We start from the raw sequence: 13,382 nt of genomic DNA, 5'->3' as shown, positions 1-13,382 counted from the left end.
GCCAGAGTTTGCCCCATGTATTTTGGAACATACTGAGTATATTAGCTATGGGCTTTTTCTGATTTTTTTCTTCTTCTACTTTGCGTTCAGTTTGCTATTCTTTTTTCTGGATTTTCTAGTTATAAGGTTTAGTGTCTGATTTGAGATCTCTTTTTTAATGTAAGCCTTTGGAGCTATAGATTTTCCTCTCAGCTCTGCCTTTTCTGTATCTCATAAGTTTTGGAATATTGTGTTTATATGTTCATTTGTCTCAAGGTATTTCTTAATTTCCTCTGTGATTTCTTCTTTGAGCCAATGGTTGTTTAAGATTGCACTGTTTAATTTCCTCATATTTGTGAAATTCCCAGTTCTCCCTGTTATTTATTTCTAGCTTTATTTGTACTAGAGAAGACAAATTCTATGATTTCTATATTTTTTAATTTATTGAGATTTGTTTTGTGACTTATCGTATAGTCTACTCTGGAGAATGACCATGTGCACTGGAGAAGAATGTTTATTCATCTTGAGAAAGTGTTGTGTATATGTCAGTTAGGCCTAGTTGGTTTAGAGTAGCATTCAAGTATTTTTTCCCCTTATTGATCATTTGTGTACATGTTCCATGCATTATTGAAAATGATGTACTGAATTCTCCTATTAATATAGAGCCGTTTATTTTTCCTTTCAAATTTATCAATATTTCCTTCATATATTTTTATCCTCTGCCATTAGGTGCATGTATATTTATAATTGTTACCTTCTTTTTATTGAATTGACCCCTTTATCAATTTACAGTGACCTTCTTTGTCATTGGTAAGTTTTTTACTTAGTCTCTTTTATCTGATATTACAGCTTCCTTAGCTCTCTTAGTAAACAGCTAGTATTTGCATGGTATACTTTTTCCATCCTTTCACTTTCAACATATTTGTGTCTTTGAATTTTTTTTCTTCTTTATTTTCTTTTAAATGTTACATTAAAAAATATGAGGTCCCCATATACCCCCCACCCCACCCCACCCCTCCTACATCAACAACCTCTTCCATCATTGTGGCTAACCCACTGCACCTGGTGTATACATTTTGGAGCACTGCTGTACCACATGGACAGTGGTCTCCATTATAGACCACACTCTTCCCCCAGTCTACCCTGTGGGCCATGGCAGGACACACAATGTCCAGCATCTGTCCCTGCAGCATCACCCAGGACAATTCCAAATCCTGAAAATGTCCCACATCATATCTCTTCTTCCCTCTCTCTACCATCAGCAGCCACCGTGATACTTTCTCCACATCATTGCTACAATTTCTTCCATTACTAATCACAGCAGTTCCACAGCAGAACACTAGTAAGTCCACTCTAATCCATACTCTGTTCCTCCATTCTGTGGACCCTGGGAGGGCTATGTCCAGTCCCCCTCGACATTAAGAGGGGGTTTAGATTCCACATGGATGATGGATGCAATTCTCTTAAGTTGTAGGCACTCTTGGCTCCCTGGTGTGGTGGTTGATCTTCTTTACCTCCCTGTTAGCTGGCCAGGGTAAGTCCAGTAAACCAGAGGGTAGATGCTGCAAGTCTGCTGAGGCTCAGGGCCAGGCTGTCACATGGATAGTCCAGACATTCAGGTCTCCTGAGTATACACCAACCCCAACACCAACCACGGGTCTGGTAAAAGTAACAGAAGAGGCACGTGTAGAAAGGTCATATCTGAGTCCAACTCCATCACACTCAGGAACACAAACTCCAAAGTAGGGCCAACTGACATGGCACTGAACTCCGGAGCCATCTGCCATGACCATAGAACCTGTGGGTCTCTGTAGCCCTCAGGAGAATCAGTACCTGGGCTTCTATCTACTGTGTCTTTGAATTTAAATAGAGTCTGTTGTAAACAGCATATAATTGGGCCATGGTTTTTAACTATTTTGTCCATTTCCATCTTTTAACTGCAGAGTTTAATCCATTTACCTTTAAAGTAACTACTGATAGTATTGGACTTTCTTTTGCCATTTTCTGTTTAGTCTTTGTAGGTCTTATATCTTTTTTTTCAAATTTTCTGTTAATGGCTACTCTTTATATTTATTTGATTTTTTGTATTGTACCATTTTGAGTCCTTTCTCATTTCTTTCTTTACATATTTTTCATGTATTTTCTGTGTTTTCCATGGAGCTTAAATTTAGCATCCGAAATTTATAACCATCATTTTTGCTTTGATACCAACTTAACTATGATAACATAAACATATGCTCTTCTTGTATCCATCCATCATCCCACCTTTTTGTTGTACTTGTTACAATTTGTACATTGTAGGTCCGAAACCATGTATTTATAATGTCTTTTATGCATTTGCAGAACCTATAAGAATTATAAAGTGGAGTTAACTACCTAAAAATCCAATACACTTATACTGGCATTTATAAGTTTATAAGAACCCAAATGGTTACCTTTACTGGAGGTCTTTATATCTTTATTCCACTTCTATACACTGTCCAGTTGACCTTTAAGTCTGAAGAACTCCCTTTAGCATTGCTTGTAGAGGAGGTTTAGGTTTATAAACTCCCTCAGCTTTTCTTTATCTTGGAGTATATTAATCTCTCACTCATTGAAAAATACTCTCCTTGGATATAAAATACTGCATTGGCAGTTTTCTCTCAGCATTTTAAATATTTTGTCCGAATGCCTTCCTGCCTCCATGGTTTCTGATTAGAAATTCGGACTTAATCTTATTTGGACTCTCTTCTACATAACACATTCTCTTCTCTCTCAGCTTTCAGAACTCTCTCCTTGTCCTTGGCACTGCTCATTTTAACACTGTGTGTCTGGGTCGTGTTCTCTTTTAGATTGTTCTGTGTGGGATTCGGGCATCTTGAATGTGCATATTCATACCTTTTATTAAATATGTGAAGTTTGTGCCATCATTTAAAAAATATTCCTTCTGTTTTTCCTTTCTCCTTCTGTACTCTCATAATGCATATATTTGCCTTTCACAGGTCTTTGCAAATTGTCTGTCTTAATTCTGCTCTCCTTCAGCATTTAGCCCTCCTACCCCTCCTACCAGTAATATTAGCCCAAGGTCCTCTCCGTCTTTTCTTAGCATGCATCCTGTCCTGGGCATATGCTCAGGACCTTAGGAACTCCCCCCTCTACAGTCATCTGTATGTCCCCCCTTTGAAATGAAAACTGTCCACCCACATGCCCCCGCCCCCAAGTGCTCTGTTGTATGTATTGAAGCTATTAATCCTTTGTTCAGTATTGCTTCAATTCCTTTTCTTTTCTTCACCCTCCTCTCTTTCCCCCCTTCCCTCCCCTTCTCCCTCGTCCTCATGCAAACTAAAGCTTGCTTTAGTTTTCTGCAAGCTGCTTCTGCCTGCTGGTAAAGTACTGGGAAGGGAGCCAGAGAGGAGGTTCCAGGTTCAACCTTTCAGGGTGCCCCCCAGATAAAAAGACATCGGCATACAGATACCCAGTGTGCACGTAGTGGCTCCTTGGCCCCCCTGGAACAGGGCCAGCATATACAGTGGGGTTGTGGCTGGCTCTGCTTTACACTGGGGAAGAGGTGGCCTGGGGGCCATCAAGCGTGCCACAGCTTCTCTGTTTGTTTTTCTTTCCTTCCTTCATTGCTCTCCTAGTCTCTGTAACCCTCAGATTGTTTTCTGGAGCTCTGAAGATGGCTGTGCCCATTTTTGTTAGTTGATTCTGGTTGAGTAATGGAACCCTGGAGTGTCCCACTCTGCCATCTTGGTTGACTGGAGGTCTCCAAGTAATATTTTAAGCAGTTATATCCTGCTTAACAATGTCTATTGCTTTTTTTTTTTTTTTTAAGATTTTATTTTTTATTTCTCTCCCCTGACCCCATTGTCTGCTTTCTGTGTCCATTTGCTGTGTGTTCTTCTGTGTCCCCTTGGATTCTTGTCAGCAGCACTGGGAATCTGTCTCTTTTGGTTGCATCATCTTGCTGCATCAGCTCTCTGTGTGTTTGGTGCCACACCTGGGCAGGCTGCGCTTTCTTTGCGCAGGGTAGCCCTCCTTACGGGGTGCACACCTTGCATGTGGGGCTCCCCTACACAGGGAATGCCCCTGCGTGGCACGGCACTCCTTGCACGCATCAGCACAGTGTGTGGGCAGCTCACCACACGGGTCAGGAGGCCCTGGGTTTGAACCCTGGACCTCCCATGTGGTAAGCGGATGCTCTGTTGAGCCAAATTCGCTTCCCAACAATGTCTATTGCTTATCTTTTTAAATACTAAAATCTTACTAGATAAGTTTTGAATTTACAAAACAGTCATGCCTGTTAGTTCTTATTTTTAATATAATATCTAAATTCCTTGAATGCCGTTTACATTTTACATTTTCTAACTCACATTTCTTCGCATTTTGTTTCATAATTTACCACTGTAAGCCGAGCTCACTTTCTTGCCTCTCTTCATTTGTTTTTATTTCTCTCTGCCTGGAATTCCTACAGTGTTAAACCCAGGCAAAGTAGAAATTGTACTTGGCATTAAAGGCACAGTTTTAGCATCCAGCCCTCTGGGCAGCATCAGCCTTCACCCGAGAGAGTTCACGTCCCACGCTCTCTGCCCTTGCAGCACTGTCTTTACCCTGTTAGACCCTGTATGATGTCGTCAGCTTGTGTGTGTATGTGTGCACACCTATCTGTCTGTCCTCCAGACTGAGAGCTTCTTGAAGGAAGGCTCCCATGGTAGTTCTTCATTTTAACTCCATTGATTGCTACAGTGCTTTGTACAATGTAGACTTTTGCTAATGGCATATTACAAGAATAACGCAATGGAGAAATATGAAGGAAATATTCATTTGCTTGGTCAGGAATTGATGAAATGCTATCTTGCCATGAATTATGCTTTTACTTGTAGTATCTTGATGTTTCAATACATATCTAACATTGACAATTAAAAGACATAGAATGTTTAATATGAGAATAAACTGATCTCATTTTTGCATCCCTGCTCCTTTGTGTTATTTCATGTTATTTAGAAATATATTTCTCACTAAAAATGCATTTCCTGTATAAGAAATAAAGGGAATATATTGTTTTACTTATGGAAATTAGATCTCTTCTCAATATGGTATGATGAGATATTTAAATATTTTGGCTTAATTCCTAAATCATTACTTAAATTTTCTTGTGTCCGTAAAAAAGTACCTTTATTTATATCTAATTTGAATCACATATCTTTTAAGAAGAAAGTAATTGATATTGCTCTTTTATTTCAGCTAAACCATTTACTTCTAAAGTGAAACAGATGCGATTGCATAGAGAAGACTTTGAAATATTAAAGGTGATTGGTCGAGGAGCTTTTGGGGAGGTAAGTGATAAATTTTTCTAGAAGTTTTGCTAGTTGCTTTGAAAGCTATTTTATGTAGTCCATGAGAGAATTTAACTGAAATACTATTAACTATTGTGATTGATATGATTAATCAGAAAATATTTTAAAGTTTTGAATGAAATGTTAGTACATGGAGCTTTTTCCCAAGATATTTCTCCTTTTCACGTGTAGTTCATAGTGTCTATGTTTCTGGACTTTTTTTTCCCCCTTTGTCTGTTTGTCTCTCTTTGTGTCATTACCACATAGTCTTAATTACTCGAGTTTTTTAAGATGTCCTGATACCCTCCAAAGTTCCTCATCCTCCATCCCTTCCTCTTCCATATTTGCCTTTTGTATTTTCATATAATTTTAGAATCATTTTTTGAATATCCACTTACTCATAAACACACAAACACACACACACAGACTAAAAATCCTAATTTGCAGGTAATTGACATCGTAACAATATTGTACCTGTCAGTCTGTGGCCATGGCATATCCCTTCATATTTAGGGCCTTATCATTTTCTCTTGATGTTTTATAGTCTTCATTCAAATGATTTAGAGAACTTTTACATCCTTCAGCAGTTTTATTCCTAGGTATGTAGTAATCTTGGTATTATTTTAATTAGAATTATTTATAAATTTCATTTTCTACCCTTTTGCTGGTATTTAGAAAGACAGTTGAACTTGGTTCATTGACTTCTTACCTAGCAACCTTGCTGTGTTTACTTATAAAACTAATGGATAGTGTTGACTTATAATAAAATGTGTAGGTTTTAAGATACTCCTAGGATTTTTATTTTTATTCTGTTAATAGGTTGAATTACTGATTATTTTCAAATATTAAACTTTACCTAGCATTACTAATATAAGCCCAACTTGGTTTTCATGTATTATCCTTTTTAAATATCACTGGATTTTATTTGCTATTTTGTGTGTGTGTTTTTAGGGTTTTTATACCTATGCTCCTGAGAGAAAGTGGCCTGTAATTTTTTTTACTTATAGCACCTGCTTTGATATTGCTGTCCTGTTTATGTTGGTTTCACTAAAGGAGAAACATGTTCCTTCTTTCATAGTTCTCTAGGGGAGTTTGGGAAAATTGATATTTCTTTCTTCTGTTCTCAGAAGAATTTACTGGTGAAACCATTGGGGCCTGAAGATTACTAGTGTGAAAGTATTAAGTTATGTATTTTATTTAACAGAAAAGGTCTGCTGGGATTTTCTGTTTCTTTGTGTCAATTTGCTAGTTTCATCTGTGTCATCTAACTTTTCACATTTATTGGCATTAAGTCATTCGTGATATTTTAATATCTTTTAAATGTCTTAGAAATCTCTCATAGTGTCTCTTTTTTTTTCTGTATTGATCATTTGTTCTCTGGTTTTGACTTGCTATTATCTAACACTGAAATACCTACTTAGATCATTGACTTCTAGATTTCCTCTTCTCAAATGTGCATTTTAAGGCTATACAGTTTCTTCTAAGCAGGTTTAGCTAGCTGATAAGTTTTGATATATCATATATTCATTATTTTGCTCAAAGAACACTGGTTTTAAATGTCATTGTGCTTTCTTGCTTTCTTTTTGTGCCATTTCTTTTCTTTCTTTCTTTCTTTCTCTTTCTCTCTCTCTTTCTTTCTCTTTCTTTTTCTTTCTTTCTTTCTCTTTCTTTCTCTTTCTTTTTTCTTTCTTTCTTTCTTTTCTTTTTCTTTCCTTTTCTCTCTCTCTTCTTTCACTTTCTTCTTTGAGTTTGGAACTTCATTGCTCAATTTCTAAATATTTTGGTTATTTTCTAGTTATACTTTTGTTATTGAATTATAATGAAATTCAAGACTGGTCAGAAAACATACATTGAGATTTCAATTTTTGAAATCTGTTGTACAGTGTTCTATAAATGTCAGCTAGGTAAATACATTAACCTTGTTTAAATCTTCTATATCCTTTTGTTTTTTTCTTTGCTTGATCTGTCATTTCGTGAGATTTAAAAAATTTTTAAATTTTCTTTGATTTTTACTGATAACAAATATAGAGTTGTTATATCTTTTCAGTGAATAACTCTTATCATTCTTAAATGCTGCTTTTTTTCTCTAATGCTCTTTGATTAAATTTTTTCTTAATTCATAAGTAGAGTTACTCAAGATCATTTTATTAGTATTTGAATTAAATTTCGTTTTCTATGTTTATAGTTTTACCTTTCTACTCTTCTTTTTTTTTTTTTTTTTTTAAAGATTTATTTTCTTTATTCCTCACCACTTCCTCCCTCCTGTGTGTTGTTTGCCATTGCTGTCTGGTCTCTGTGTCTGGTCGTCATCTTCTTAGGAGGCATTGGGAACCAAACCCGGGACTTACCATGCAGAAGGGAAGCGCCCAGTGGCTTGAGCCACATGTGCCCCCTGCTTGTTGTGTCTCTCATTGTGTCTCCTTTTTGTGTCTTCTCATTGCATCAGCTCACTGCACCTACCCCCTGTCTTGCTTGTTTTATTTGGGAGGCACAGGAGACTGAACCTGGGTCCTCCCATGTGGTGGGCAGTGCCGAACGGCTTGAGCCACATCTGCTTCCCCTTTCTAATATTCTTATGGTGTATTTATTGTTAAGTAAAATATAGTTAGATTATGTTCTTAATCCAGTCTGATAATCTTTTGTCACTTAATTGGAGTATAGTTCTTCAGTTGACATTTAATGTAATTACAGTACTTATTACTATTAGTTTTATATTTCTTTTTTTTTCCCTTGGATTGATAGACTATTTTAAATTATTCTTTCCCCCTATTCTATTAATTTTTTAGTTTTACCTTCTTTCTCTGGTTCTTCTAGAGATTGCTGAATACATCCTTGGTAAATTTGTATTTTACCAATTTCCATTTACCTGACTTCTACCTTTGTCATTGTTGTTCTGATTTTCAGTTCTACATACATTTCAAATCCCCAAATATATTAACTATATTATACTGTTTGTTTGTTGAGATTTATGCACATATTTACATTTTCTGTTTTTCACAGTTACTGCTTTTTCATGTTCATGTACTTCCCTTTTGGATCATTTTCCTTTTGACTGAAAAATTCCCTTCAATATTTGTTTAGTGCAGTTCTACTAATGGTAAATTTACCTGCTCAAAAATATGTTTATTTTGGGTTCTTAAAATTTTTTTAAAGTTGTTATATAACATGCATAGCTTGATGAATTTTTACTGAAATATGAATTAGTAACCATCATACCGCTTCAGATGTAGCACATTTTTAGGATTCTCCTAGGCTCCCTTTGCTCCTTGGAAGTCAGTCACCACCTACTGTTAATCAGCTATTCGGAATCCAGTCACCACAGATTAATTTTGTATGAATTTGAGTTTTTACAATACATACTGTTATTTCTGGCTTCTTTGCTCAACATCCTTTTTTGTGTGATTCCTCCTTATTTTTCACTGATTTACAGCATTCCTTTGAATGAATATTCCATTTGCCAGGTCACAGGTTAGGCATATTTTGCTGTAGTAAAAGTCCCAAATAGTTTCCAAGTGCTTACCATGCACAGTGTATGCTTCACAGCCTCACCAATGCACAGAGTGTGCTTCCCAGCCTCAGCAGCCCTTGTGTTCATCTTTACAGTATTACAGTATTGGTGTGTGTGTAGTGGTATTGCATTGTGAGTGCATTGACATTTCCTTGTGACTCTTAAAGTGAGCCATTTTCATATCAGCTGCATAACCTTTTTCTTGACGTGCACATTTTGGGGGTAGGGAAGTAGGAATAGATGAGTGAATTGTCTTATTTATTGGTGTGTATTTTTTTTTTTTTAATATCCTGGATACAAGTCCTTTGATGGAGATGTACGTTCTGTGCGTGTGTGTGTATGTATAGTAAATAAAAAATCTTTCCCTCTTTGACTTGACTTTTGTTCTTTTAATGGGTCTTTTATTGACTTAGTTTTAATGAATTCCAATTAATTAAACTAATCTTTATGATTGGTGCTTTTTGAGTTCCTTTTAAGAAGTCTTCTCTAACTTCAAGGTCATGAAGATATTTTCTTCAGTAATTTTTTTTTTTGTAAATTTAGACATTTATGTCTATCATCCATCTGGTTTGGATCCTTTTGTGTTTTCTGAGGTGTACTTAGAGTTTAATTTTATTCTTTGTAGATTTTGCATCACTTTTTATTATAAAGACTTTTTCCCCCTATTGCCTTACAGAGAAACTTTTGTTGTAAGTCAGGTGGTCCTATGTGTATTACTTTTAAAAAATTTTTTGGAGTTTTCAATGTAAAGTCTTGTTTGTCTTTCAGTAAATTTATTTCTGTATCTTTGATGTTTGTTGATGAACTGTAAACGTTATTTATTTTTTTTTTTTTTTAAAGATTTATTTATTTATTTAATTCCCCCCCTCCCCTGGTTGTCTGTTCTTGGTGTCTATTTGCTGCGTCTTGTTTCTTTGTCCGCTTCTGTTGTCGTCAGCGGCACGGGAAGTGTGGGCGGCGCCATTCCTGGGCAGGCTGCTCTTTCTTTTCACGCTGGGCGGCTTTCCTCACGGGCGCACTCCTTGCGCGTGGGGCTCCCCCACGCGGGGGACACCCTTGCGTGGCACGGCACTCCTTGCGCGCATCAGCACTGCGCATGGCCAGCTCCACACGGGTCAAGGAGGCCCGGGGTTTGAACCGCGGACCTCCCATATGGTAGACGGACGCCCTAACCACTGGGCCAAAGTCCCTTTCCCTGTAAACGTTATTTTTAGATTGTACTCTCAAATATTGTTGGTAGGATAGAAATACAGTTGATTTTTGTATCTTGATCTTGTATTTAAGGATCTCATTAAAGGAGCTCATTAATTCCAGTTTATGTATACATTTTTATTTTTTTCTGTGTATCTAAAACATCTCATCTCTGAGGTAGCAATTTTACTTCCTTTTCAATCTTTATGCTTTTTATTTCTTTTTCTGGTATTATTGCAATAGAGTATCTTCATAAAATGTTAAATACAAGTGATGAAATGGACATTGTTGTCTGGTTCTTCAACTTAGGCAGAAAGTGTTCAATATTTTACCATTAAGTATGAAGTGTGCCGCAGCCTTTTCCTTTTTAAAAAATTGTTACCCTGTTTCAGATTAAGGAAGTTTTCTTTTTAGTCCTAGTCTCTTGAGAGCTTTTATCATGAAACGGAGTTAAATTTTATCGAAAGCTTTTTCTGTATCTGTGTTGAATATGTGATTTACTTCTATATTTGTTAAATGTGGGAATTAAAATGATTATTTTCAGGTGTTAATGTCTATATTATACTGATTGCACTACTATTTAAATCCATTTGTTTCTGTTCTATTCTTTTAACATATAGTTGGTTTTGATTTGCTGATATTTTGTTTAGCATTCTTGTTTGTTCTGGTGCATAGGAACAACTGATCTTTATTTACCTTTCATGATTTTCTTCTTATATTTTAGAATGGTATCTAGCTCATATGACAATTTATGAAGTGTTCCCTCTTAGTTTTCTGAGTTTGTGAAAGATTATTGTTTCCTTTTTAAGTATCTGGAAGAATGCACTGGTGAAGCCATCTGGACAAGGAGGGCAAATTGTTTTTCATATTTTGAGTTTAATATTACATACATTGAAATAAAAAATTGCATATCTACAAGTCTCAGTTTTGGCAGTTGGATTAAGCCGTATCAAGATAGGACGTTTCTAAAACCTTAGAAAGCCCCTTTACCTCTCAGTTCCCCGCATCTTGAAATTGCCTGTGTTAATACTTCCTTTTTATTGTTTGGTAGTATGCTCCATCACATTCTCCTGTTTACAGACATTTGGGAATTATAGCCATTTTGGGTATAACATTGATCTGAATGTTGTTCTATAGTGTTTATGGAAATGATGCTTTCATTTTCCTTAAATATGCACCTAGGAGTGGAACTTCTATGTTAAAGAGTATGTATATGTTTAAATATGTAAGAAGATGGCACAGATTTCCAGTGGCGTTGTACCATTTCACCTTCACACTAGTTAGGTTCCATGTTATCATTGATATTTTTGTTGCCAGTTTTTTAAATTTTAGCCATTCTGGTAGCTGGGTAGTATATGTAAAAATGATGAGCTTTGTGTATTTATTTGCCCCACTTATCCCTTCCTTTGTGAAGTTATTGTTGAAGTGTTTTGATCAGTTTTTTTCCTTGGATTGTTTCTATTTTTTTATTTAGTTGTAGGAGTTCTTTATATTTAAAAGTTTTTTTTTTTGTCAGATATGTTTTATGAATATTTTCTCACAGACTGACTTGCCTGTGTATCTTCTTAAAGGTGATTTTTTTATGAGGAAAAGTTTTTATTTTTGATGGTATAATTTTATCACCTTTTTTTCTTCTTTGATTATTAGTTTATATTCTTCCTAAGTTATTTCTGTTTATACACAGGTCACAAAGATATTTATCTTTTTTTTAAAAAAAACTTTTAGCCTTTAACAAATCATGTTGGGGAAACTGGATATCCACATCTAAAAGAATGAAATTGGACCTCTGCCTCATACCATATGCAAAACTTGACTCAAAATGGATCAATTACCTAAATATACGCACTAAAACTCCAGAACTCATAGAGAATAACATAGGGGAATAGCTTCAGGACCTCGTAGTGGGCACTAGATTCTCAGACTTTATACCCAAAGAACAAGCAATTAAAATGTAGGACTTCATGAAAATTAAAAATGGTTGTACATCAAAGCACATAATCAAAATGAAATGAAAACCTACAGAATGGGAGAAAATATTAAGAAACCATACATCTGATAAGGGTTTAATATCCAGAATATATAAAGAATCCCTACTATTCAGCAATAAAAGATAGCCAGTTTTTAAAAGGGGCAAAAAACTTGAATAGACATTTCTTAGAAGAAGAAATGCAAATGACCAATAAGCACATGAAAATGCTCAACATCATTAACCTTTCAGGAAATGAAAATCAAAATAGCAGTGAAATAGCACTTCACATCTACTAGAATAGCTGTTATTAAAAAACCAGAAAGTATCAAGTGTTGGCAAGGATGGAGAGAAATAGAAACCCTGTTCATTGTTACTGGGCTTGTAAAACAATTGTTATCAGAAAGCTAAACATAGCAGTCTACCATGTGACCAAGCAATCCCTTTCCAGCCCAGCTCCTGAAGGGCTGAGTCAGGGCCGCAGTGTGAAGACAGAGGACTCGCTCCGTGCAAGTCAGTCATGAGCTTTATTTCCTGAGACTCAGGACCAGGAGAGGTGCTCTCTGGTGGTGGTGTCCAGAGAATGAAGATAGCGCTTCGCAGAGAGGCGGTAAATGAGGGGCAGAATATATAGAGCCTCAGGGCCAAGGCATTTCATAACAGAGTCTCTGCTTGGGTCACATGAAACATGAGTGGGGTCTGGTGATGTTCTGTAGGAGAATTGTGCAGCCTGGAGAACATTACGGGCTATGAAACACTCTTCATTATTCTCCTGTGAGGAGGTTTGTTGCATTTTAACTGGTGTCCTGGGCATGCAGGTGGCTGCGTGCTGTGGGCTGAGTTTCCCTTAGGGAGGGGACCCCCTGGACCCCCACTTGTAGGTATGTGGCCAAAAGAATTGAAGGCAGGAGTCAGACACAGATTTGTATGCTGGTGTTCATGGCATTGTTCACAGTAGCCAAAAGGTGCAACCAACCAGAAATGTCTATCAGTGGATGAATGGATAAAGAAATGGTGAGATATACATGCGATGGAATATTATTCATCTGTAAAGAGGAATGAAATCTGATATATGCTACAACATGGATAAACCTGGAAGACATGTTGAAGGTGCTGATATTGTGTGATTCCACTTACGTGAAATAGCTAGAATATGCAGTCAGAGAGCTAGCAAATAGAGCATAGGTTACCAGGTGGGAGAAGGGAGAACTGGGGTTAAGGCTTCACTGATACAGAGTGTCTCTTTCGGGTGATGGAAAAGTTTTGGTAAATGTGTGATGATGATGGTAGCACAACATTTGGATGTATTATAATTAACACGATATAATTGTGTATTTAAAAGTAGTTAAATTAGAAAATATTACATTGTATATACATTACCACAATAAAATACTTAATATTTAATGTTTTTGTTTAGATTGGT

The 13,382-nt window shown here is 36.3% G+C and overlaps 1 protein-coding gene across 11 annotated transcripts in view; it reads left to right on the top strand.

Annotated features, from left to right (window-relative positions):
- The window catches only part of CDC42BPA (CDC42 binding protein kinase alpha), a 382,935-nt gene that overhangs the window by 85,448 nt on the left and 284,105 nt on the right, over nucleotides 1–13,382 (top strand). For all 11 annotated transcript variants that reach the window (XR_011645344.1, XR_011645345.1, XM_058309378.2 and 8 more), the window contains exon 2: nucleotides 5,203–5,294. Coding sequence is in view for 9 of the 11 variants with exons in the window: in XM_058309378.2 (XP_058165361.1) it covers nucleotides 5,203–5,294 (92 nt within the window). In the remaining 2 variants the exon portion in view is untranslated. The remainder of the gene's footprint in view (nucleotides 1–5,202; nucleotides 5,295–13,382) is intronic.

This window comes from Dasypus novemcinctus, chromosome 13 (genome assembly GCF_030445035.2).
Source record: "Dasypus novemcinctus isolate mDasNov1 chromosome 13, mDasNov1.1.hap2, whole genome shotgun sequence".
Taxonomy (NCBI): domain Eukaryota; kingdom Metazoa; phylum Chordata; class Mammalia; order Cingulata; family Dasypodidae; genus Dasypus; species Dasypus novemcinctus.
The sequence above is the reverse complement of the archived record's forward strand: the minus strand, read 5'-3'. Positions and strand labels throughout refer to the sequence as shown.